This window comes from Delphinus delphis, chromosome 1 (genome assembly GCF_949987515.2).
Source record: "Delphinus delphis chromosome 1, mDelDel1.2, whole genome shotgun sequence".
In the NCBI taxonomy this organism is placed as follows: Eukaryota; Metazoa; Chordata; class Mammalia; order Artiodactyla; family Delphinidae; genus Delphinus; species Delphinus delphis.
This window is the reverse complement of record NC_082683.1, coordinates 95,463,331-95,487,058: the sequence shown is the minus strand read 5'-3', so window position 1 is coordinate 95,487,058 and position 23,728 is coordinate 95,463,331. Positions and strand designations below refer to the sequence as shown.

Sequence of the window (23,728 nt, the reverse complement as noted above, 5' to 3'; positions counted from 1 at the left end):
TTTGGATGGTCTGGGTGGGGAGGGGCTGTTTGAAAAGCTCGAGCGCTCCCCTCCCTCCCTGGTGTTGTGAGAGAGGTGTCGGTTCTCTCTCCCAAGATAACAGGACTACCGGGTCCTCCTCCTGCAGCTATTCTGGGCTGCGGTCCGCTCCCCACTCTTCCCCTGGCCCCTGCTTCAGCCGTCTGGGAGTAGCTGGGTGGGAACAGGCCAGCCCTGTTACATAACCCTGTGGCTGGGACCCTGGGGAGGCCGGGCTGGCGAGCAGGTGCTCAGCCCCTCCCTCGCCACCAACAGTGAAAATCTTTCTCTGGAGCCCAGCCTTGGGGTGGCCCAGCATGGAGGCAGCCACAGCTCTGGAGGTGGCCTCGGATCCACACTGAAAGTGAAAGAAGCCAGCCTAGCGGATGCTGACGGAGCCCAGGCTTCACCTCGGCGGGGGGCCGTCAGCCCCATTCCCCAGCTCCTGCCCCCCACAGAAGGTGATCCATGGGGATGGGAAGTGAGCGGTGGGAGTTGGGAGGATGCGCTACCGCCCTGACTGCACCTCCATAGGTTTTGCGGATCTAAATGGTTTCACGGGATTGGTACTTAGGATGGGGAAGCATCCATTGGAGCCCCCACCCCCTTCCTTGGTGGATTCTAGCTTGCTGCTCAAATGTCTCTGCTGGGTCTTTGCTTTTTACCTGAAAAGTCAGTGAATGATGTTTGTGGCAATTTACAGTGACTGATAATGATAGGTTTGTATTTTTACCTTTAAAATACGTCTGTCACAGGGACCTGATATACCAACGCCAGTCAGGAAGGGAATGAGGGGTGAGATGGTGTCCATCTGGATTTGGAGAAGAAAGAAACAAAAAGCTTAGAGCCACCGGGAGGCTAAGTGGTGAACAGTATGTGACGCTCCGCTTCGCCCTTGGTAGAGCCGTGGGTCCTCCACCTACCCTACCTACATCTCCACTGGCTCCCACGGGAAACCCTAGCCTATTTGAGCCTGAGCTCCACGGAAGCAGAGACCGTCCGGAAGAAGAATTTGGCTGCCTCTCTGTGGTCTCTGTGAGCCTCTCAACATAAAGGCATTTTCGAACTAGGAGGTGGTGGGTGCCCCTTCCAGCCCCAGAGTTCCCTGCCAGCAGCCCTGCTGCCCAGCCCCCAGACTGCCCCTGGCTGAGGCCTTTGTAGCTAACAGCTCTGTGACATTTACCCTGGGTGGCTCCCACTGCACCTGGCTCAGCCGACAGAAGTGGAAGACGGAAGCCTGGCTCTTCCCCTCTCCTGCGAGGTAATCGGCGGAAGCAACTACGGGGGCTGCACGAAACATTTAAGACAGTTCCCTGCACAAAGTCCCCACTTCTGGCCCCTTGGAGTCTTGAGTGCAGAGGATGCAAAGACCACAAACGAGACACCGTGGAATCCCTGGGTAAGGAGAGGTAAGAAAAGAAGACAGCATCTAGACTCAATTCCCAGGGCCACCTCCAGCAGCTCCGTGACCTTGGCCAAGTCAATGGACTGCTCAGTTTCAATTTCCTCTCTGTAAAATGGTGAGTAATAGTATCGACCTGGTAAGGTAGTCGAAAGGATTGTTGAGATAATCCAAAGTGCCTTGGAAGAGGCCAAACAAAGATACGAATAGATAATAAATTATTTCCAAGTCAGGGATAAAGACTGAGTTCTCCCTGCAAATAGGGTTGTGGAGGGAAAGTTTGCTGCCTCTTATCATCCTGATGGAAGATGCTGGGTCTTCAGAAGCTATTTGTATGTCAGGGGCAGAGAGCCGACCAAGTTTGCCCCACTGAAAAACAGGTAAAGAGAGCAGAAGTTATTGGGAACATACTAGGCTGGAATGGTCTTGAGGCAGAAAATCAGTTTCTTCCCGAAAAGGCCCAGGGAATAAGTCACAGGCAGAGGGAGAATGAGAGCCAGGACTGCTGACTCCCTGACCACTGGTCTCCACAAAATCCTGGGGGAGGGTGCTCATCCCTTCCACACTCCTCCCTCCTGACGGCCCCTGGCCACAGCCCCCAAGTGCGGCCTGAAGGGCCCTGATCTTGTGTGTGGCCTCAGGGCCACCAGCACCCAGTGACTCAACCCACCTACATGCCAGAGGTCACTAGCAGCAAGGACTCCTTGTGACATTGTGCAAAGTGTTTGCATCTGTTATCCAGTTGGGAAAAGAAGACATGAGTTCAAACCCTAGCTCTGTCCTGTGACCCAAGGCAAGTCAATCCACCCCTCTGGTTTCTATTTTCTCATCTGTAAATTGAGAGGTTGAACTAAATCAGAGCTCTTAACCCTTCGGTGGATATGGATCCCTAGGAAAATCTGATGAAAGCTGTGGATTCTTGCTCCAAGAAAAATACTCAACAAAGTTCAGGGAGTTCAGAGCATCACTGAAGCCTAGCCAGAGGTCTTCAGGGGGGTGCTATGGTGCTGGACTAGATGGCCCCCAAGTTCCCTGTGAGCACCAAGGACTTTTCCTTCCTCTTAACGCCTCCTCTTCCTTATGGGGAGCTCTATGGGACATAGAAGGGCACAGTGGCTAGCATGTGAGTACACATGAAATAGAGCAGGCATCAAAATGTTTGTGACATTAAAATGAACTGCAACTGGCCGACACGGAGCTTTTAGTCAAGAAAGACTGCTCCATGGCTAAAGAAGCAGAAGTAGGTGTTTGGCATTGGGAAACCATCCTCTGTCACTCTCAGCACTGCACAGAGGCACTGTGTCCTGGAGGCAACGCTGGGCAGGGGCCAGAGGAGAGCTTCCGAAAGAGTGAGAGATATGGGACAGACTGCACCCTGACACAGAGAAGACGGGACTCTGAGACCCAGTAGGAGGGCCCGTCTGCTGATCTCAGCTCGATTGCTTCCAACTGACCCTGTGTCCTCTTTCAGCCTGGACTGTTCTGTGTCTTCCAGGCTTGGGAAGCTGAATCCCTAGCCTTGAAGTGACCATCCTTCCTTCCTCCCTCCCACCCTCCCACTGTCCCTTCTTATCCTCTTTCCTCCTTCTACAAATATTTACTTTGTGTCTATTATGTGTCAGGCACTGTTACAAAAATGCACAAAATAGGCAAAAATAACTTCCCTTGTGGAGATTACATTCTATGTAAGGAGATAGATAATAAATAGGCAAATAAAATATATAAAATATCAGAAAGTGAAAACTGCTATGCTGAAAAGTAAAGCAGAGAAAGAGGAGGGTATAAAGTGCTGGGGTGGGAAGTGTACTTGCTGTTTCAAGCAGGATATTCAGTGAAAGTCTTGTTAATAAGGTCATCTGAGCAGCAACCTAAAGGAGACCCAAGAACAATGCATGCAGATATTGAGAGTGAAGGTTTTCCACAGACAGAACAGTAAGTGCAAAGGCCCTGAGGCAGGAGTGTGCATTATGGATTGGGGCCACTGTGGCTGTAGCAGAGTGAGGGAGAGAATAGCAGGTTTGGGGTCAAAGAGGTAGCAGGACCATTGTGAACACTGGTTCAACCCTGAGACAGATGGGCAGCCAGCGCAGGGTTTTAGGTGAGATCTGGCATGATCAGGTGTAGGTTTTAAGACTTTTCTGGCTGCTGAGTTAAGAATAGGCTATAGGCAGGCTTTAGACACTAGCAAGATTGTCAACTGAGAATAAGGATTCAGGAAAAGGTATGGAAGTTTTAGAAGAGGGTGTACAACAGTCACCCAGGAGAACAGGAGATTGAGTGAATTAGGGAAGTCTGGCAGATCTGCCAGGGTCCATTTGGAGGCAATGGCCATCAATTTAAAGTCAGCATAGTTTTGTAATATTTTTCCCCAGTCGTGTTTGGCTGTGTGGATGCAGACACTGAGGGGGTGTATTTAACTGGGGCTGGGTATTGCTAGGAAGTGGAAAAGGATTAGGGCTTTGAGTGGGTATGCAAGGGAGTGAGTCTAACGATGACCATGGAATCTAATTTGGGTGGGAAAGAAAGTGGTAACATGGAGGGGTGATGGAGAGTGAAGGGGTGGGAAGATAATGGATCAGAGGTCTCAGTGGGCTGAAGGATCACTGCTGGCAGAGCTTTAGAGGGAGGGAGCTGAAGGGATAGAGACTGTTCATTAGGTTATGCGACCTCAGAATTTAAGGCTCAAATACAATAGATGTTTATTCCTTACTAGCAAAACAACTAAAAGCAAGCGTTCCTACTCAGCAGATAGTTCTCCAGCACTAATTCAGGGACCCGGGCCTCTTCCATCTTGTGGCTCCGCCATGCCTTAGGGCCCCGTGATCGCCTGCATGCAGCTAGCAGATGGGAAATAGAAAACTCATTCATTAAAAGCCTCGACTCAGAAGTGATTCTCATCACTTCCACTCACATTTCACTGGCAAGAACTAGTCTCACTGTCATACAGCAAGTGGGGCCGCTCCTTCTCAGAGATCCCTATACTATGGAAGAGATAATATGTACAAATTGTTGTGAGCAATTAGCCATCCCTGTCATGGAGGTGGTGCTGAGAGAGTGGGACGCTTGAAATTCAGATTCTATAGTGGCTATAGTTATTGGTCTAGACAATGACCAAAGGAACCATGGGCTGAAGCAGGGGAGGACAAACTCATTGGAGGAGTGGCAGGCAAGGCTGGGAGCGGCCCTGCAGGGACTGGAAGTCTGGGTGTTGAAATGAGCAGGAATCATGACTGGAGAAATGTTGGAGAAAGTGACACTGAGCCAGGGCTACCGTCATCAGCGTGAGGGGGAGACTGCCACAAGGGGAGAGGGTGATGGAGTCTTTTCCTCAGAGAAGTATTGCCTATTTCTATGTCCTTTTATTTTTTCTGATCTTAGTTTCATGGCCTTCAAGGAAGTGACACTCTTGTCCTTCACAAGGTTTTTAGGTTTATTTTTTTGAAGTCACCACATTTCTTTCCCACCACACTCCTCCAGACAAGTTTCTGATAAGGTCAAGTCCACACCCTATGCATCTGCTAATGCTTCTGTAAGAAATGCTGGTATTTTTTGGATCCTGGAAATCTCTGGGGTTTTTTGGGAGCCATAGCTTGCCTTGTGCATTTGCCCTCTTTTGGTAACCGTTCACTCACACAGGCCTGTGCATGTGTGTGCACACATGCACACGAACTCACAGTCTTGCACACTCACACACGCACACACTCCTCCACTATTTCAATGTGTCTATCTTGTTCCTTCATTCTCTGGGCCATAATTAATACCATCAATCTGAACTACACAGTCCTTAGGGAATCGCTGGCAGAAAGTCTTTAGCCATGTGAAACCAAGTTATGAGAGGATGGGAACAATTATTTCCCATGAGCAGAGAATAAGGAAATGGGCATAAACCTCAGCAGGATGAAATTCGGTAGAATTAGGAAGGATTTTCTAATGAAGAGAAGTCGAGATCTCTGGACTTTAAGTAGTTTCCTCTCCGCTCCTTTTTAAGACAGTATTCTGTCTGAGAGAAATTCAGTGCTGAGAGCAACACAGCTCAGAAGCCAAGGGCTCTCAAAGGACTTTTCAAAATGTCTTTTACCTGAGACTCTATGAAGGGAGAAAATCTCATAGACAAACTGCGGCTGTCTCAGACCTGGTCTTAGAAACCCGAGGTTCTGCTTTAGGGCTGTAGCCTTTGGTTCACATCCCTCCTGGCATATGAAGAGGAGAAAGACCTTGGGCGTCAGGGAAAGCCATGTTTCTCCAAGGTCAGTACAATTAACACCTCGCTTGACTGTGGATGTGTGAAAAGAGATGTCCCAGATGAGCCCTCCTATTAACACTCTTAGCAAGGGGTCAGATTGCTCTTGTTTGCTGGGCAGATTCAAGGCCTGGGGTGCTCTGGGGAAGAGCTTGCTGCAGCCCAGGCACCTGGAGCTGTCACACACTGTCACCTCCCATATTTTGTCAGCGGCTTTAGCCTTAAGCCCATCCTCTGCCCTCCCACTGGGGCTGGGAGACTGCTGAGAGCAGAATCCTCGCCTACTAGTCCTCAGACTTAGAACATTCCAAATAGTAACTTAAGTTTGTCCCCTACTGATTCACCATCTTGTCAGGGAATCCCACTTCTAAGCAAAGAACTGGCCCGGGAACCCTCCAGGGAGGAAAAATCCACCATCCTGGCTGTCAGCCTTTCTCCTCTGTCTCTGCCCCCTGCTGGCATCCCCTCTGGATCTCAGGGCCATTCTGCTCATCCTCCTCCTAATTCCCCCATCTTAGCTTACGTTCCACATAAACTTATTTCTTTCCTTTTTCTCCTTAGTTCAAGTGAAACAATGCTAACCTTTTCCAAGATACTTTTCTAGGAAAGACTAAGTGGGAACAAATACTATATACATCAGCATGCACCTACCTATAGAAGCCCCCTTCCTACCTGAGGTGTAAGCAGAGCAGGGCTCAACTGGCACCTTTTCCAGGCGTGACAGCCTGGGTTCCTTTCCTCACATCAGCCTTTTTAATCCTTGAGTGTGGCCCCCTGCCTTCCCTTCTTGGCCTCTTCTCTCCAGGGGCAAGATCACTGCAGGAGCCCTGACTGTGGTGCCCAGTCCCAGGTGGACACTGAAGGGCAGGTAAGTGGACAGATATGCTGTCATGCTCAGAGAACAGGTCCTTCAGACACACGTTCCTAGATGGTGCCAGCACGACTTCACAACCGGCCGTGAGGTCAACAGCAAAGCTGTTTCTCTCTCCCAGCCCTTTCCTTCCAGTCTTCTCCTTGCTCTGGGTGCTCACCAAGGTCCTTCCTAACTCAGAGGTTCTGTAGGCAGCGCAAGGGACAGCAGAGCCGGCTTCTCCTCAGCCCTCTCCCCGGCAAGCGTGAAGGGTTAGGTCCCCACTCAGCAGTGGGGAACCAAGCCCAACAAGATGAAGTTTTGACCCTCCTTTTCAATTGCCACCCTCTTTTTGCAGAAAACCCTGAAGTCATATCCGCCTGTTCTCAACTCCTTGGTCGCTTGCCAAGATGGCCACAGGAAAGGAACACATCACACAACACTTCTTCTGTTCTTCATGCCCCGCCTCCACCCAAACTGCCAAAGTCGAACAGAGGGCAGCCGAGCAGGGTCATTCAGCTGCCTGGGTTCCGAGCTGAGTCCTTGCTGAGGCCTCAGGCCCTGGGCCGTACGGGCAGGACAGCGCTTAGAGCACTGGAGGCCCTGTACCACACAGTTCCCACTTCTGTCAGGGTAGAGGGGTGAGGCGCAGCCTAAGACAGCACAACCCAGGTTAAAACGTAAGCCACACGGTAAAAAAGGAAACTAGGCAAATAAAATGGACAGCATGCACTGAATATTTCTGTCTGTCTTCATCCACAAAGCCCAAGTTATCTCAAGATGCTAATCAGGGCGGACTATGGAAGTTCCTGGTCTCTAAACAACGATCTACAAACTGAGGTGTAGGAAGAGCTTTGTAGACCCTTCGTTTGATTTATTTTCAATTTCACCATTCAAATTCTGCATTATGTAATGTACATTTTAAACAGTTCAATTTGTAAATAAACATACATACATTAGGGTGAATGTTCAGGGATGTATTTACAGGGAAATGTGTGTTATCAAAAAGTTTGGAATCGCTATCAAGCTGTTTGCCACAGTTGTGTGCTGGGGTGGAGTTCTTCCAACTGATAGGAATGAAGGAGCGGGGAGGCTGGGGAGTTGGTGGGAACTGAGACTGTCACACCCCCTGTAAGACTACAGCAGCGGGGGACTGTCTCTGCCTGAGAAAGGAGGAAGCAGTAGCACCAGAAGCCTGGAAAATGGAGTAGATTTCAGCTAGGACCCGAAAGGAACCCAGGTGGGATGTTTGCACTTCCTCAGCCAAGGCTGCCGGAGGCATCCTGAGAGGAACTTACACCTGGTCATTCCCCAAACTTACACTCAGCACTTTCCTGAGCATCTCCTGTCTTCATCCTGGAAGCCAATAAACATAATCTAATCTCTCTTCTCACTGGAACACGCCTGGAAGATCAAGGGGGAGTAAGCAGTGGACCTAATCTGTCCCAGATTCTGACTGTACAAAGTGATCCTCCACAGACTGGAAGACACTGTGCAGGCCCCTGAACAGGGCAGCCCTGCAGAGAAGGGACCAGACGCCAGCTCCCTCTGCAGTGACATCAGTGCTGTCCTGGTGGGGCCAGGGTGTTGACTCTGCCTGCAGAATATAAAGCTTTCTCCTCGGGGTCTGGCACCGAACTGGGGAGCGGGGCGGACACTTGGGGGTCAGGATTGACATTGAAAGTGGCCTTGAAAAAAGGAGTGTTGCTGAGGACAAATGTAGAAAAGGAGTGGAAAGACAGACCACTCGGACTGGACTGGTCTGTGCACAAACAAAAAAGAAATCTCAGTTGATGAAAAGTCGATGGTGGAGAGTTACCAATTAAAAGAAGTAGGTGTCAGGCTCGCGCTTCAGTGCTCTTTCTGCTGAGACTAACTCTCTCTACAGGATCCCACAGCTGGTTGCTTATCCCTAAATCCCAGTGAGACAATGGGAGCTATCTTCCCATTCCCCGAGAGAGGGCTTAATTTGCTCAGTGTTGCCTGGGTCACCTGGCCATGGAGCACAGCTAGATGCAGCATCCACTTACACTTCCTCTAAACTCTCCTCTTCCCCCCAGGGAGGCTCACCACCCCGTTCTCTCTCTTTCCATCACTCAGAGCACCCCAAGATCTGGCTACCTCAGGCCCAGAGGCAGACCTACATCCAGAAGGTTGGAGACACTCTGAATCTACTAATCCCGTTCCAGGTGATCATGACAGCCCCACGCTGGGTCCATGACTGGAGCCAGGCCAGGGTTTTGATTTGGAAACAAAAAACAAGAGTCCTACTAGCAGTGGGACAGTCGTCCTAGCCTTGAATGGAAGGGGCATGTCACCGAGTGTGAGGCCAAATAGCCCTTCCATCAGCACTCCTGCGGGTGTTGGGGTCAGGTCAGGTTGGGCATGCCCAGGTGATGATGTAAGGCTAATCCATGCCCTTCAGTCAGCAGGGGTCTGGGAGCGCTCAGTTTGGAGGGCTCTCAGGAGTTTGGGCAGCTAATTTTAGTCCCAGCTGCCCTGAGTGTCCATGACCTAGACTCTTAGAGGCGGGGAGACTCAAAGCCATCCCCCTTTCCCATGATCCTGAGGCTGTTGCTGAGAGATGGAAGTCCGCTGGGACAGTCCACCAACCTCTCAAGGAATTTGCAGCTGCGAGTCAAGTCACCACGTGGACCTGGTGGATCTGACCCCTGTTGCAGCCGGGAGGGGCAAAAGGCCTCTCGGGGCAGCCCACAGCCTTCTCCCCATTTCTCAGGGCAAACCCCAACCTCAAGCCATGTGCATGCATGACGGCTGTGCCTTGGACGCCAGTCATGTGAGCATGCGGAATGGGGAGCGGGACTCCAACCTCTTCATCCGAGAGGCCCAGTGTGCTGACTTGGGTCACTACCAGCTCCATGTGCAGCTGGGCGGGCTGGAGGCCACCGCCACCACTGACACCCTGGTGATCGGTACAGTGGGGGGAATGGGAGACGACGTGGTCCTTGGGGGCTCCCACCCCAGCCTGAAGAGGAATCAGCACAGAGAGCCGGGGAAGCGGGGCTGTGGGACGCAGTGGTGGGTGAAGGGAGGGATGGCTGAGCAGAAGCGGAGGGGCCCCTCCTGGTAATGTCCTGGCATGTGAGGCGTGCCATGCCCGCTGCCATGCTTGGCCCTTTCAAAGAGGCCAGGCTCTCCTCAGAGTATCAAGTTGGTGGATGTCTGGGGCTCCAGCGCTACCCTGGAGTGGACTCTGCCCCAAGACACGGGAACACACTCCTGGGATACGTGGTGCAAAAGGCTGACACCAAATCTGGGGTGAGGCCCAGCTGGGATGGAGGGAGGGAGGAACAGCACATTCTGGAATGGGACTCTGGTAGTTCCACGCAGTAGGCTGGGGTGGAGTGAGCTGCCAAAACAGGGGTCTCATTCCGGGCATCTTCCGGGGCCCCACAGCTGTGGCTCACGGTGCTGGAGCGCTATCACCGCGCCAGCCGCACAGTCTCCGACCTCATCGTCGGCAACTCCTATGCATTTCAAGTCTTTGCTGAGAACCAGTGTGGGCTCAGCCAGACAGCCTCTGTCACTGCCGACCCGGCCCACATCCAGAAAGCAGGTAAAGCACTGAGACTCAGAGCCAGGAAGAGTTAAGGAGAAAGAGTTGAAGACGGATGGGGCTCTCAGGCACTACAGCAAGGCCCTTCTTGGTCCCCTCGGCTACTGTTTACAAGACCGAGGGGTTTGTCCAGTGAGATTTCTCAGAAGCCCCGAAGTTCACCCAGCCTCTGGCAGACTGCACTACAGTCATTGGCTGTGACACCCAGCTCTTCTGCTGCATCCATGCCTCCCCCAAGGTGAGCAAGGAGGTCTGTGGGTGGCTGTGCTGCTTTCTGCTTCTGCTCTAACCTTAGCTGTGTCGAAGAACATTCTAACCAAAACATTTGCTCCCGTCACCATCATCTGCCTGTTCCACAGCACATTACGTAGGAACACTCAGGGCACTGGTGTCCAAGACAGGCTGATGTGGATAATGTTTCCAGTTTTGCTTTTAGTGTTTGTTCCTCATATATGAAGATGTCACTTAATGACCTGCTGGCAATTGGGCATGAGATTCAAAGCTGTCTCTCTGGCAGGGGGGCTGGAGTCCTGTTGGCTGCTCCTGACTCACCCCCCTCATCTTTATCTTCCAGCCAAAGATCATCTGGCTAAAGAACAAGATGGATATCCAAGGCAACCCCAAGTACAGAGCCCTCACTCACCTGGGAATCTGCTCCCTAGAAATCCACAAGCCTGGCCCCTTTGACGGGGGCATCTACATCTGCAAGGCTGTTAACCCCCTGGGGGAGGCGTCAGTAGACTGTCGGGTGGATGTGAAAGGTAAGGGCAGAACTCGCACCTTAAGGTGCAATCACCTCCTCTCTCCACAGGTGGGAAAGTCGAGGGCAGAGACACAAGCCTAGATGGAGAAGGGCTCGGGTTGCTTCCCCTTCAGGCCTTCTCATCACTGTCATCATCAGGATGTATTTTAGGAGCCATTTTTATCATCCATTCCTCATTTCTCTCCATCATAATTCTGCAATATAGGAAGAATCACTATTTCCACTTTGCAAAGGAGAAACCTAAAGCACAGGGAGGTGATTGATCAGTTTACCTGCAATTTCCAGTGCTGGTTAATTGAGGAGTTGGCACTATGGTGGAAAAGAGGCCAAGTCTGCTGGACCTTACCCAGATCATTTTTCATTAAACTATACAATCTGACTCAATCCAGGAAAGCTGTAGCTTTTTATTGGGCTTTTAAACAAACCAGAGGACTTTCGTCTCTAGTTGGTTAAATGGGAATATTGCACATCCTCTCTACCGCTTTTAAAGTATTCATTCATTTATCCATTCCTGTCCCCTTGCTCAGATTGCCATCATTGCATTTAGAATATTGTTTTATAATTATCTATTTACTGATCTGTTTCCCCATAAACTGTGAGCACTGTGAGGGCAGGGACCATCTTATTCACCTTGTCCCCCAGTGTCCAGCCCAGTTTCTGGTACACAGTGGGCACTTTCTAAGCATGTGCAGCATGACTCAGGAATGAATGGGCCATTACATGTCCTATTCTTCCCTCCGCATAGACTCTTAATTAGCACCATGGACTCCCCCCAAACCTGGAAGTATATCCCTTCTCGATGCTCTGAAAGGTTTCCCAGAGATTGCTGACATGTTAAAACGGAGAGATGTCAACACAGAGAGATGTCTGAATTTTGCAGCTCCTAATTGAGGCACGCTAAGCAGACGTGGGCAACTCTGAGGAAGGTAAGGAGAGGTACAGGGGATCTGAATGGAGTATTTCATGTTTATGGCTAGTGTTGCTCAGTCTGAGACAGATATATATTCCTGAGCCTTTCAACCATACACTCACTGGCAACCACTTTTCTTTTAACGACTTTTTTTCTTGTAAGTGAATACTATCATCCCTGTGGAGGGAATTTACCATAGATGAGGTCTACTTTTGTCACATCCTCTATGTATCTGTACTCCTCAAGTTGATGACAGGAATTAAACCTAGCGGCCCTCTGAAAAAGAGTGATAGCATCTACCTAACTGTAAGGGGGTTTTGTGGGAGGGAGTGAGCAGGTGCTGTAAGAAAAGGTGTCAAAAAAAACAATCAGGAGTGGAGGATGGCCGAGGTCACCACCACCACCACATGGCAGAAAAAGAGAGAGGAAGGTGTTCCCATCAATTAAGTGTTTCTACCTCAGTATCTTAAGCATGGTGAAAACCAGATGAGCTTGCTTCCTTTTTACTTTGAAGATTTTGGATTCCTTCCCTTCCAAGAGAAGAAAACCACTGTTATCATTATATGTCAACAATAATTGAACATGTGGGGAATGTGGTCCCAAGCAGCACGTTACTGGCAAAGGGCAACTCAGACCGTCATTTAGAATTTGATAACTCCTTCAGACTCTAAATCACTCACAGCAGAAATGTTGTGTACAAACTGATGAGTGGGGTGAAAAGGAAGCTCATGAGAGAATTAAAGAGAACTGGTTCCCAACATCTCCTCTGACTTGCAGCTCCTGGTCAATGAAACCCAAGAATTAATTCCATCCCAGAAGCCATTTATTTAAGCCTCTTACTGATCTTTAGCAAATGAAAACCTTGAGGGATGCATTAAAAGTACAAGCTTCTGGGCTTCCCTGGTGGCGCAGTGGTTGAGAGTCCGCCTGCCAATGCAGGGGACACGGGTTCGTGCCCCAGTCCAGGAAGATCCCACATGCTGCGGAGCGGCCGGGCCTGTGAGCTATGGCCGCTGAGCCTGAGCCTGCGCGTCCGGAGCCTGTGCTTCGGAATGGGAGAGGCCACAACAGTGAGAGGCCCGCGTACCAAAAAAAAAAAAAAAAAAATAGTACAAGCTTCTCGGGAGATCTCTCTCTGCCAGCTGGCTTGCACAGCCAGTTCTCTCGCCATCCCTCAATTCCTTCTCTGCATTAAGGTTAAGGTTAAGGTTAATGTCATGTTGTGTTGGTGTTATCCTTGTTACTCTTAGTGCCCTTTTCCATTTCTCCTGGTCAGTGCCAGCAACGAAGCAGGGTAAATACAGAATTCAGAGCACAGGACCCAGGGACCATGAAAGGAGGTCACCTCAGCAGCCTGGATGAGCTCTCACTGTTTGCCGTTATGGCCACAACATACCCTCTCTTTTCTGTGCCTCCAGGAAGCCTGTGGAGAGACTGTGTTCTTAAGGAGCTCCAGCATAGTGTCTGTTTGGACTAATCTAAATAAAGGTGTGGATCCTCGCTGCATAAGTGTCCATCTGTTTGAGCCTTTCTATATAGAAAACCATTGAGAAAATTGGAATCCTTTAGCCAGACTGTATGGAATCTGCGGGCCCCCAGACTCCTCTTTCTCTTCCCATAACTACATTCTCTTCCACAGAGGTTCCTAACACTGTCCTTTTCTCTAGACAGTCTATGACAACTCTATACAGTATTAGGTGCTCAAAGGGGGATGCTCAAGATGACCTGCTCTCTTCCTCTCTGTGCTTTCCAGTATAAGTTGGAAAACAGGATTCACATCTATCACAGAGACACAGACAGCAGGACACATAAATACACACAGAGCTAATTAAAGACAGAGCACTAAGATGTGAGGGCCGGGAGATAGTGAAGAAACCAGTGCAGAGTCTCATTAAGCCCTGGGGAAAGAATAAAAGTGATGTGCTCTTGCTTACATGTTTTCATTTCTATAACAAATAAGATACTGAAGGCATTCTGTGATGGAATCTGCAAAAGATAGCAACAATTCCTTCCATCCTGGAATGGTCATGGTGCTCTTTCCACCAAGAGTTGGAGTCTTTTTCTCCCCCCTTGAATTTGGCTGACCATGTGCCCTGCTTTGACCAAAAGAATGTAGTGGAGGTGATGCTATGCCAGTTGAGAGTCTACTAGTCTCTGCTTTTGCTTTTGGAAGTCAGTTCCCATGTAAAGCATCTCAGGATAGATTACTGAATTATGGGAGGCCACGTGGAGGACAACCAAGCATCCCAGCTGACAGCCAGCATCACAGCCCTAGACATGTGTGGCTACCTTGGACCTCTCAACCCTAGTCAAACCCAATCTACTCCTCACGTAGAGACAGACTGTCCTTGCACAGCTCTGCCCAAACTGTAAAATCATGAGCAGATGAATAGTTGCTGTTGTTTCAAACCACTGAATATTGGGTGGTTTGTTGCACAATAATACATAACTGAAACAGCTTTCTACACATCAGGCATTATCTCTTTTAATCTTCATTTTACAAATGAGTGAGTTGAAGCTTATAAATTGCTCCAAGTTATGTAGCTGGAAAGTAGAAGTTCTAAGATTTGAATCAGGTCTGTTTGAATTCAAGTCTTCCCTATTTCCTCTTATCTCTTTCACCCAGGGACCCTCACTGTTTCGGTCTGGGTTGGAATCATGGGTTTAAGAAAGAAAAAAATTCTAGGAGGCAGTAAATATAAGGCAAGGTTTTGAGGAGGAAGTGGATATGTTTTGGCTGAGTGTGAAGAAGAGCTTTTCTGTTCAGACCAAAGGCCTATTTTCAGTTGAGGCCAAGTATCTATTCCAGTCTTTCTCAACTGGAGTTCTATGAGAAAGTCCCAATGCCCCAAGGCATTCATTGTATGTCATAAATTAACTTCTTCCTATGCATCAAGAATGTTACTAGTTATGTAGCATCCTTGGGAAAACTGAGAAAATAGTCAAACAAATCATTTGTAGAGTCTAAGGCACTAGCGGAACCCCGGCTGAGAATGTTGAGAGGGCCATTAGGGAGCAGGGGCCAGAGTCCCGAGACAGCCGGTCACGTACACAGTGACCAAGAGGCTTCCCGGCATTCAAGGAGAACTGCACTGGAATCCTTAAGTTTATCATTTATGCACTCAACACTATGCTCAAAGTACCTTCTCAACTAAGGCTTACCATGTGCCTGGGAGGGGGTATACTTTCTTCATTAATTCATTTCTTCATAATTTACCCCAAATCTTTAACTCTTATTCATACATACCATTTTGGAGTTGAGCTGAGGGGGACACGTTATTTCCCAGATTAGGTGCCTTACGCTGAGTGAAGAATTCTTGTGCCTGAAATCTGTATTTTCTGGCTTTGTTGTCATTCTGATGGAAGAGAAAGCAGGTCCATTGCTTTTTTTCTTCAACAGCTTTCAAAATCATAATTTGGTGACAGAAAATTGGAGATGAGTTTCCTTAGAAGAAACTAACTTCCAACTTGCTAAAACTGCCTCTTCCGCTTACCTGAAGGTGGGTGAAGAACTTCCCTACTCAGGCTGCTCCTAGGGGAAGACAGAATGCAGTTAATTAACAGCTTCTTTCCCTCTGATCTCCACTACCTGCCTGAAGAGAGAGAAGCTACTGGCTCTGGTTTTCTTACCTCCAAAGAATTTGAAAACTGCAAGCAACTAAAATTCCACTGTCACCAGGAAACCTACGGAAAAAGAGGCAATCCTCTTCTCTCAGCTTTTCCTCACACAAGCTTGCAAGTTCTGGGTCTCCCCACCCTCTCCCTTATCACACCACTAAATTCCAAGCCTCCTTTGCTCCCTGTGGCATTTATTACTGTAACATCTCACTCCTGCCAACCTCACCACCTCAACTTCACAACTAAAAACTCGGAAGTAAACAAAAAGCCTATAAACCGCCAAAATAATGGTCATAAACTCTGGGGACTAAAAGCTTAGGCTCTTTGTTTACGGGAAAGCTCTTCAACCATTCTTTTTGGGACTTTTAACTTAAAAATTTTAGAATATTTCTGAGAAGACTGGTGGCTCAGTCTATTCACAGGCAACCCTTGGAAACAACAAAGAAAATCCCTAATAAGTAGGCTTAAGTTTTTTGCACCACAGCTTTTAATTTAGAGGAAGGCACACGGTATAAAACTTGATGTTCATAACTATCCTCCTAACCATGTACTGCGACGGTCACGATCCTCTTAGATAAGCGAGGGGTCAAACATAAGCTCAGAGAGGTCAAAGATACTCAATATACTTGTCAACAGAGGAGCCACGGTTGAATCTGAACCCAAATCTCCTTGTCTGAAAAGCCCATAGTTTTCTTCACACCTTGGATGCCTCAGGTTCCGAATGTTCTCGCCTAAAAAGCCGATGGAAGATGTACGTCTTAGAGAACCTCAATATACCTAAAATATAAATGTTTAGTTGCTTCCGTGAATACACCTGAGGGATCAGGCTAACACTGCGCTTCCGAATGGAGTGAGCCAAGTGAGCCCAATAAAACGAATTTCCTCAGGCAGAGCGTTAGTTCTAGGGCCGACCGCCGCAAGGGGCGTCAAAGCTCAGCTCTGCCTCGCACGAGAAGGAGGGGGCGGAGAAGAGGGGGACGGCAGGTCGCGAAACTCTCACTACTCATTGGCCCGTTCCCTCGCGCGTCGCCGCGAGGTCCCGCCCCTCGCAGGCCCGGCTCCGGGAGGGAAGCCGAACAAGGTCTCTCGGGCAAGCAAGCGCGCGCGCGGCCTCCTCGCCTCAGCCCTCCAAATGAAGCCTTTCTTGGAACGGCTTTCCACTCGGCCCCCACCTGCGGACTTCCGGCCGGCTACCCTTCCACCGCCCCGCCCCACAAGGGCGGAGGATGCTGGCCTTCACCAATCATTGAGCGCGTGTGGTAGGAGTGGGTGGGACCTGAGAGATTCGAAAGGAGCCCCGCCCCCTCGGAGCGGGTTCCCTGGACAAGGTTGTGGGAGGAAAACACCTTCCGCGGGAGGTGAGGCGAGTCGGAAAGTGAAAACTGAGGGTGGCGTGGAGGTGTGGTGTGGGCGTGGTGCCGCAGAGAGTAGAAAGGTGGCTTGGGGAGAGGAAGAACCCGGAGGGTGATGTTGGGGTGGAGGATGGGGCGCGTAGACCGCCCCAGCGAGAAGAGGTCGGGTCGCAGTGGGGCGGGGGCCAATGTGCGGAAGGAGATGGGAGGATGGGGCATCTGTCGGCACTTGCTCCGGAGGTAAGAGTACCTCAGTTACAGGGGCAGGTGCTGCTGCTGGGACGCCTGCTTTACGTCCATAGTGACTCCCAGCCCCTGGCTTTTACCGAGTCTAGCTGGGAGGCCTTGGGCAGGATGGAGACCTGAGGAAAGGTATATTTTCTCTCCAGCTCCGGGGTCTAAGCTGACTTTTGCTCCTGCTGGCTGGAACATGGAAGATTTAGAAGAAGGTAAGGAAACGCTGGAGGGAAGAATGAGGCCCTGTGATTGAGAGCCGTGTTAGGGACCAAAGGCTGGCATTCCTTCTCTCCTCCCCTACAGATGTAAAGTTTATAGCAGATGAGACCTTGGACTTTGGGGGGCTGTCACCATCTGACAGGTAGTAGACTCTTTATCCTACTTACCTTCTTCCAACAATGGTTGTCTCTAACACCTTACTGCTGAATTATTGGCCTTAGGTCTGGATTGGTAATTTAGCAAGGTTGGGTGCACTGGGGCTTCTGGGTGGCTGGTTGACTTCGCCCCCTATGACACTACTGGGGAAGGGGAGAAGGGATAAGCTGGAACGAGATTTCAGGGTGTTAAGAAGAAGGGTAAGTGGATTTGCTTCATGTACATCCTGGCATAATTCCCAATGTCAGTAAGTGCTGAAGGCCTCCTAGAACTGGCTGTCTCATCACTTAGATCTCACAGCCAGCACGGGTATCAGGGTTTGGGGTTGTGTTCCTAGCTCTGTAGTGGGGGTTTTGCCCAGTCTCCCTTGTAGTCTCCTGCTCTCTTCCATGTGGGCATGGTGCCTGATTTGTTTTCTTTCTCAGTCGAGAGGAAGAAGATACAGCAGTGTCGGTAACTCCGGAGAAACCCCTCCGACGAGGTCTCTCCCATCGAAGTGACCCAAATGCAGTGGCCCCCGCCCCCCAGAGTCTGAGGCTCAGTTTAGGCCCCCTCAGCCCAGAGAAGCTGGAAGAAATCCTCAGTGAAGCCAACCGGCTGGCAGCTCATCTGGAACAGTGTGCCCTGCAGGAGCGGGAGAACACCGGTGAGGGCCCGGGGCCTCGAAGGGTGAAGCCCAGCCCTCGGCGGGAGACCTTTGTGCTCAAGGACAGTCCTGTCCGAGACCTGCTGCCCACCGTGAGCTCTTTGTCTCGGAGCACTCCCTCCCCAAGCAGCCTGACACCCCGACTCCGGAGCAGCGATAGGAAGGTGTCAGTCAGGGCTCTTCGAGCAACATCTGGAAAGAGGCCCTCCAGCATGAAGAGGGTGAGTGTAGAGGGTTTGGGTTAGATGTGTGCCCCCGACACTGTGCCTGACTCAGTGCAGGCATAGAGCAGTTTCCTTGTTGGTAAAATAGAGATAGTCAAATTCTACCTCATAGGACTGTTGGAATTAAACGAGGTACCATAAGCAAAGCACTTACCACCGCGTCTGTGCGTGAGCTCTATAATGCTTATGGTCCGCTCTCAATAAATGGCATTGGTGATGATGATGATGATGTTGGCAGCTAACTTCTGCTCTTCCTCACTGGGATCTAGGCAGCTCTCCACCTCTGTCCCTTAATCAGCCAGCAGAACAGATTCTTTTTCCATTCTAGTCCTTTTTTTCCCCTCTTTGTGCTTCAGGAGTCGCCCACTTGCAATCTGTTCCCTGCATCCAAAAGCCCAGCATCTTCTCCTCTTGCCCGATCAACTCCTCCAGTCCGGGGGAAAGCCGGGCCCAGTGGGAGAGCAACAGCAAGTGAGAAGACCTGGGCAGCAAAGCTGTGGGTGAGTGGGAGGAGGGAGGATGTGGAGCTGACCCTAAAATTCCTCTGCTTCTCTCCACCAGGCCCACCTACCTCTGTCAGACCAGTCTTGGCTCCACAGCCTTCTACCAGCAACTCTCAGCGCCTGTCTCGGCCACAGGGAGCAGCTGCTAAACCTTCCAGTCGACTGCCTGTTCCGTCGGCCATTCCCAGGCCTGCCAGCAGGATGCCACTCACCAGCCGGAGTGTACCATCCAGCAAAGGTGCCCTTCCTCCAGATTCCCTGCCAGCTCGGAAAGGACTTCCAAGACCAAGTGCCGCAGGGCACAGAGGTGAGAACAATGGCCATAAGGATAAGAAATCAGGAGGAAGAATACCTACCCCTGCCCAGCATGAACGCACCCTCCCAGAGTTGGTAGCAGTGACTTTCTCCACCCTCATTACAGCTCTGTTTGAAGATGGGAAGGCTGAGTTAAGGAGAGAATGTGGGCCTGGGCAGAGTTTGAGCCTCAGTTTTCAAATACCATATGTTTTTTATCTTGGGTGAGAAGAAAGGCACTAATCCCAAACTCAGTCTACCTTCATCCAGTATTTCTTTTTGAGAAGGTCACTTGAACCTTCTGCTAACTCATGTCTTTCGTTAACACCCATCAAGTTCCTGTTTCTCAGCGACCAAATCTTCCCATCCCTGGTGCCGGTCGCAGCAATCTGCAGCCCCCCAGGAAAGTTGCAGTCCCAGGACCTACCAGGTAAGACAGGTTGAGATGCTGTCTCTTTCTCCCTTGATGGGGATGACAAGGGGAGCCTGGAGGGGCAGGGAGTCCCATTTCTTCCTGAACTTGAACTCAGCTGGTGACAAATGGGCTTGTGAAAGAAGGGCTATTTAAAGCAGTTCCTTCTTCTGTCTCTTTAGGTAAAGAGATCAGGACAGCAAGCAAGAATTCAGTAGCAAACTACTATAGTCACTGCCTGGACTCACCTCTGTATTCAGCTTCCCAAGCTCTCTCCTTGGAGGCAGGCCTGACTCCAGCAGATTCTGGCCCAGGGACAGAAGGAAGAGCTGCCACCATGGCTGGTGCCCCAGGAGTAGAGACCATGGGAGATAGGGTGGATTCGGGTTGAGCTGGAGGGGAATCAAACTCTCAGTTGAAACAAGATAGGAAAAAGAGGTTGCCTCCCAGTGGTGAAGTTAAACAGGAAATAAGAAATGCTCGAAAGTGGTTTGTCCTCATCCACCCCCATTCTTGTGTCTAGCTCCACAGAGTTTGATTTTCATCCCAGGCTTTGGTTCGATGGACATTTACATGTGAATGGCCTCTGTAGCTAACCTCCGTGCTCTCCAAGGAGCAGTCCTCCTGAATAACATCCTCTGCTGGACTCAGGCCTGTTTGGAGAGGCAGAGGCAGGCATCTGGTCTCCAGAACTTGTTTCCTGTGGATTCTATGACTCCTAACAGGCCAGTTTATGATGAGCTTACTCCATTGGTCTGCATTTTTCTAAAATAAAATGAGTATATTTTTATATTCTGAATACATGTGGAAGTAAATCCTGCTCCAATGTCTAACAAATTTAGAGTAAACTCCTGTGTAATTCCAATGAGGGAGCCAGGATGGGCTTCCCAGGCAGGGGTCTGAATAGGCCTTAGGCCCTTGAGATTCCAGCTAATCAGGCTATGACTAGCCCCCTTGTTGGCATTCGATGGGAACAGGCTGCCTTTTTCTAGGCATTTCCAGGCTTCATATGTTATTAGAAGGTCCAGATCAACTTAAGTAGAGTTTATTTACTTATTTTTTTGCGGTATGCGGGCCTCTCACTGCTTGTGGCCTCTCCCGTTGCGGAGCACAGGCTATGGACGCGCAGTCTCAGCGGCCATGGCTCACGGGCCCAGCCATTGCACGGCATGTGGGATCTTCCCAGACCGGGGCATGAACCTGTGTCCCCTGCATCAGCAGGCAGACTCTCAACCACTGCGCCCCCGGGGAAGCCCTAAGTAGAGTTTAATTCACAGTATGTGAGGCTATCAAACCAGGGTCTTGGTAAATTATTATTTATATTCTAAACGTGCATGTCCTTTCCTGGCAAGAGAATGGATACTCCTAGGAATTCAGCATCTTGTCTGCTGTACTTATGGGATGAGGGGGCCCTCGGGTGGGTACCCTGGTGTTCAGGTTTGCTGATTGCCTCAGGCAGAAGATGCCTGAGCACCTTGTTATGTTCTGCCTTACGTCTTTAGAATTGTTGGTGTTCTCCTCTTCTTACCCCTACTAGACTTGAGGGCTGGCGCCAGGATTTATAAACCTCTGCAGTGCCTAGTGTTGTGATTTGTATGTGGTGGAGAGCTCTATTCATTTATTGAAAAAATATTTGAGTGCAAGATGGGGGGGGGTGTTTGTTAAATGAATGACAAAAGATTCATTTAACAGATTAACTAGGGGGTCTCCCTTTTCTCACAGCCTTCGATTCTTGGAAATGCCAGAACCAGCCCAATTCCTTATGAGTTTTGAGAGGACTTTTCCTCCTTGGAGGCCAGGCCCTGACTTAAGGAAGTCAGGCAACTGGGCCAAGGGAATGAGTTCCAGCTCGTGCCCCGCCCCGCCAGGTTTACATGCCGATAGGCCCCCTTCTGAGGCACTAAAAGGCCCTTCCCCTGTTCCTGGGCCAGGCCCCCACCCTGGGGCTTTCTTCTTTTTATAGCTGATCTTAAGGTTCATTTAACACATTCACCTATATCGCAGTGACAGCTGCCTACACTTTCACCTTTCCCTGAGCCTCTGGGATTCCAAGCATTGAGTTGGGGGAGGGTGTGTGGAGACAGACACTGAGTGTCTGGCTCTGGAGAACATTTGGCAGGGGCAGGAAGACCTCGGGTGCGTCTCCCAACCACGTCCTGCACTGGTGTCTGACAGAAGCAAGCCCAGACACATGCTTAGGTGTGGCCAGCAGATGGCATGTTCGTGTGGCCTGCGTGTGAGCCAGGCCCCGGTGGGTCCTCAGAGGCAAAACAAGCAGCAGACCCGCGTGCTATTGCCACCTGGTGGCCGAAGAGGACAAGGCAAGGCGTGTTCCTTTCGCCCTCTAAGTCAGTCTAGGGTTTCGTTAACTGCCCCTCCAATCCCACTGCAGATCTGTTTAAGCAACGTTCAGGAGGCAGCATCTGCGGGGGAGGAGGCCTGCCTGCCACGGCTGCCCTTCTAGCTCACTACCTGCTTACTTACTTCCGTTTGGGTCGAGCTTTCTGTCTTTTCTCTTTATGCACTCTATCTTCACCCCCCTCCCCAGTAGCACCAGGGAAGGAAGCCAGGGTTTCTTGGTCTCTTACTATGCACTGTGAACTGTTCTAAGCACTAACATATGTCAACTCATTTAATTCTCATAAAAGCTCAGTTAGGCACAAACCATTATCATTCTCATTTTGCAGGCAGGGAAACTAAGGCTGAGAGAGATTAAGTCACTCAGTCTGGTTCCGGGGTTTGTGTTCTTAACAACTCCCCTCTATGGCCCCCATGTGAACTCCCTATCTAGTTTGTTGGACAGACCTTCGAAAAACACAAAACTTGGGAACAGAAGTAATGTGGCAGAGCACACAGCTGGCTAGAGTATGAGTAGTTGCTTCATTTCCGATGGGGAAAAACACGAGACCGCCCAGAGGAATGAAGTTAGGATGTACCTAGTCACTGGGCACCTTTCAGTTCCCACCAGCCTCTCAGCCCTCCCTGCCTCCTGAATTCTGCTCCCAGGACGGGACTCAGTACTGAGGCTATTTGGGGGACACTGCTGGGGGTGTCGAGAGGATATCTGAGTCCCCTGACCTGGCCCTTCCAGGGCCCTGCCTGCTCGTGTTTTCCAGCGACCAGGCCTCCCCGCGCTGGAAGGAGAGGGCCCCACACAGGAGGAAAGGATGACAGTGCTCAGCCCGCAGAGAACTAGTTTTATTCAGTGGCATGGAGAACTGAAAAAACAAAGCACAAAATGCTACCATATTTACAGTTACAATCAAACTGTACAATCAGATGGTTAGTATCAAGTTAGCATCCAGCATCTTTGTATTTTTTTTAAGTCAAGTCATCAGTAGTAAAAACCAGTTAAGTTTTTAACCCTTTACAGGAATTGCTGAGGGGAGAGGCCAGGGAAAGAATCCATGGCAGAAAAGCCAGAGACCAGCCTTACAAATGAGAAATAGGAACACTTTTTCTACGCATAGCCTCTTTTTCTAGCCACCTGCTCCAGAGGAAAATGGGTGACAAGTCTGGAATACATGCTCAGCATAAATGGTGACTCAGATGATGAACAGCAGTTGGCAAAACTGAGGAGGGAGGGAGAGGTGGGGAGATGACAGCCTGGAGCAAGGGGAAGGGCCTGAGGCCCCCTCGCCAGGACTGCTGGGTACACACCCCACCTGACTGATGGCCACATCAGACCCCCTGGGACTGGACCCATCCCAACACAAAAAGCAAATAAATAAAAAATATATATTAACTCTCTCTTCGCAGGGAGCTGGGTGGTGAGGGGGAGAAAGAGGAACAGGGACCTGGTCCTTCGAAGAAGAGAGCCAATTCCAAGAAGGGGATAAAAATAGAACATGTCTCAGAGGCCACAGCAGGTCAGTGGGGTTTGTCTGGTCTCAGAGGAGGACGAGTGGACCCTGGAACCCAGACTGGAGACCTGGGCTGGAGACAGCACGGGGCAACCGTGCCAGCCCCATCTGTCCTCTTCCTCCCTTTCCCACCCACACAATAGCAAAGAAGCTCAACTTAACACATGACTGGCCTTCCCCAGCACGGGGCGGGCAGGGAAATGAAGCACTTTTGGGTCAGCGAACTGAGCAAACACCTGGGCTGCAGTGCACGGCCAGAGTCCAGGGAAAGGAGAGGGGCTGGGGTGGCCCGGCCGCCACCCAGGGGCATGGGTTCCCTTCAGAATGTGTTCATGCAGCATTTGGGGGTCTGGGGGCGCTGAGTCCTTCTGCCCCCTCTCCGGACAGGGCTTTTTCAGTTCCTGGAAGGGGCGGCACAGGCGGGGTGAGGAGTGCCCTCGGCCC

The 23,728-nt window shown here is 50.3% G+C and overlaps 2 protein-coding genes across 5 annotated transcripts; both read left to right on the top strand.

Annotated features, from left to right (window-relative positions):
• Positions 1-335: 335 nt before the first annotated feature.
• On the top strand, positions 336-11,726 carry MYBPHL (myosin binding protein H like). The gene is given in 10 exon segments (XM_060006607.1): positions 336-363; positions 366-479; positions 8,611-8,699; positions 9,248-9,448; positions 9,656-9,740; positions 9,743-9,789; positions 9,928-10,087; positions 10,165-10,325; positions 10,662-10,848; positions 11,596-11,726. Coding segments are annotated over 10 exon segments (1,080 nt in total). The 3' UTR covers positions 11,604-11,726.
• Positions 11,727-16,743: 5,017 nt separating this feature from the next.
• PSRC1 (proline and serine rich coiled-coil 1) lies at positions 16,744-20,220 on the top strand. 4 transcript variants are annotated; one of them, XM_060026627.1, is made up of 8 exons: positions 16,744-16,970; positions 17,120-17,179; positions 17,271-17,328; positions 17,768-18,209; positions 18,569-18,683; positions 18,774-19,022; positions 19,346-19,439; positions 19,945-20,220. In XM_060026627.1, the coding sequence occupies exons 1-8, from the start codon at positions 16,919-16,921 to the stop codon at positions 20,015-20,017; spliced, it is 1,143 nt and encodes a 380-aa protein (XP_059882610.1). In that variant the 5' UTR covers positions 16,744-16,918; the 3' UTR covers positions 20,018-20,220. The 4 variants fall into 4 exon arrangements, with proteins under 4 accessions (XP_059882610.1, XP_059882621.1, XP_059882640.1 ...); XM_060026638.1 differs by having other exon boundaries at positions 19,604-20,220; XM_060026657.1 differs by having other exon boundaries at positions 18,569-18,712; positions 18,904-19,022; positions 19,604-20,220.
• Positions 20,221-23,728: the final 3,508 nt, after the last annotated feature.

Coding starts and splice junctions, on each gene's coding strand:
- PSRC1 (XM_060026627.1), top strand. CDS start 16,919: ATGTGCGGAAGGAGATGGGAGGATGGGGCATCTGTCGGCACTTGCTCC. Junction 17,329..17,767: donor GGGCTGTCACCATCTGACAG/GTAGTAGACTCT, acceptor TTTCTTTCTCAG/TCGAGAGGAAGAAGATACAG. Junction 18,210..18,568: donor GGCCCTCCAGCATGAAGAGG/GTGAGTGTAGAG, acceptor TTTGTGCTTCAG/GAGTCGCCCACTTGCAATCT.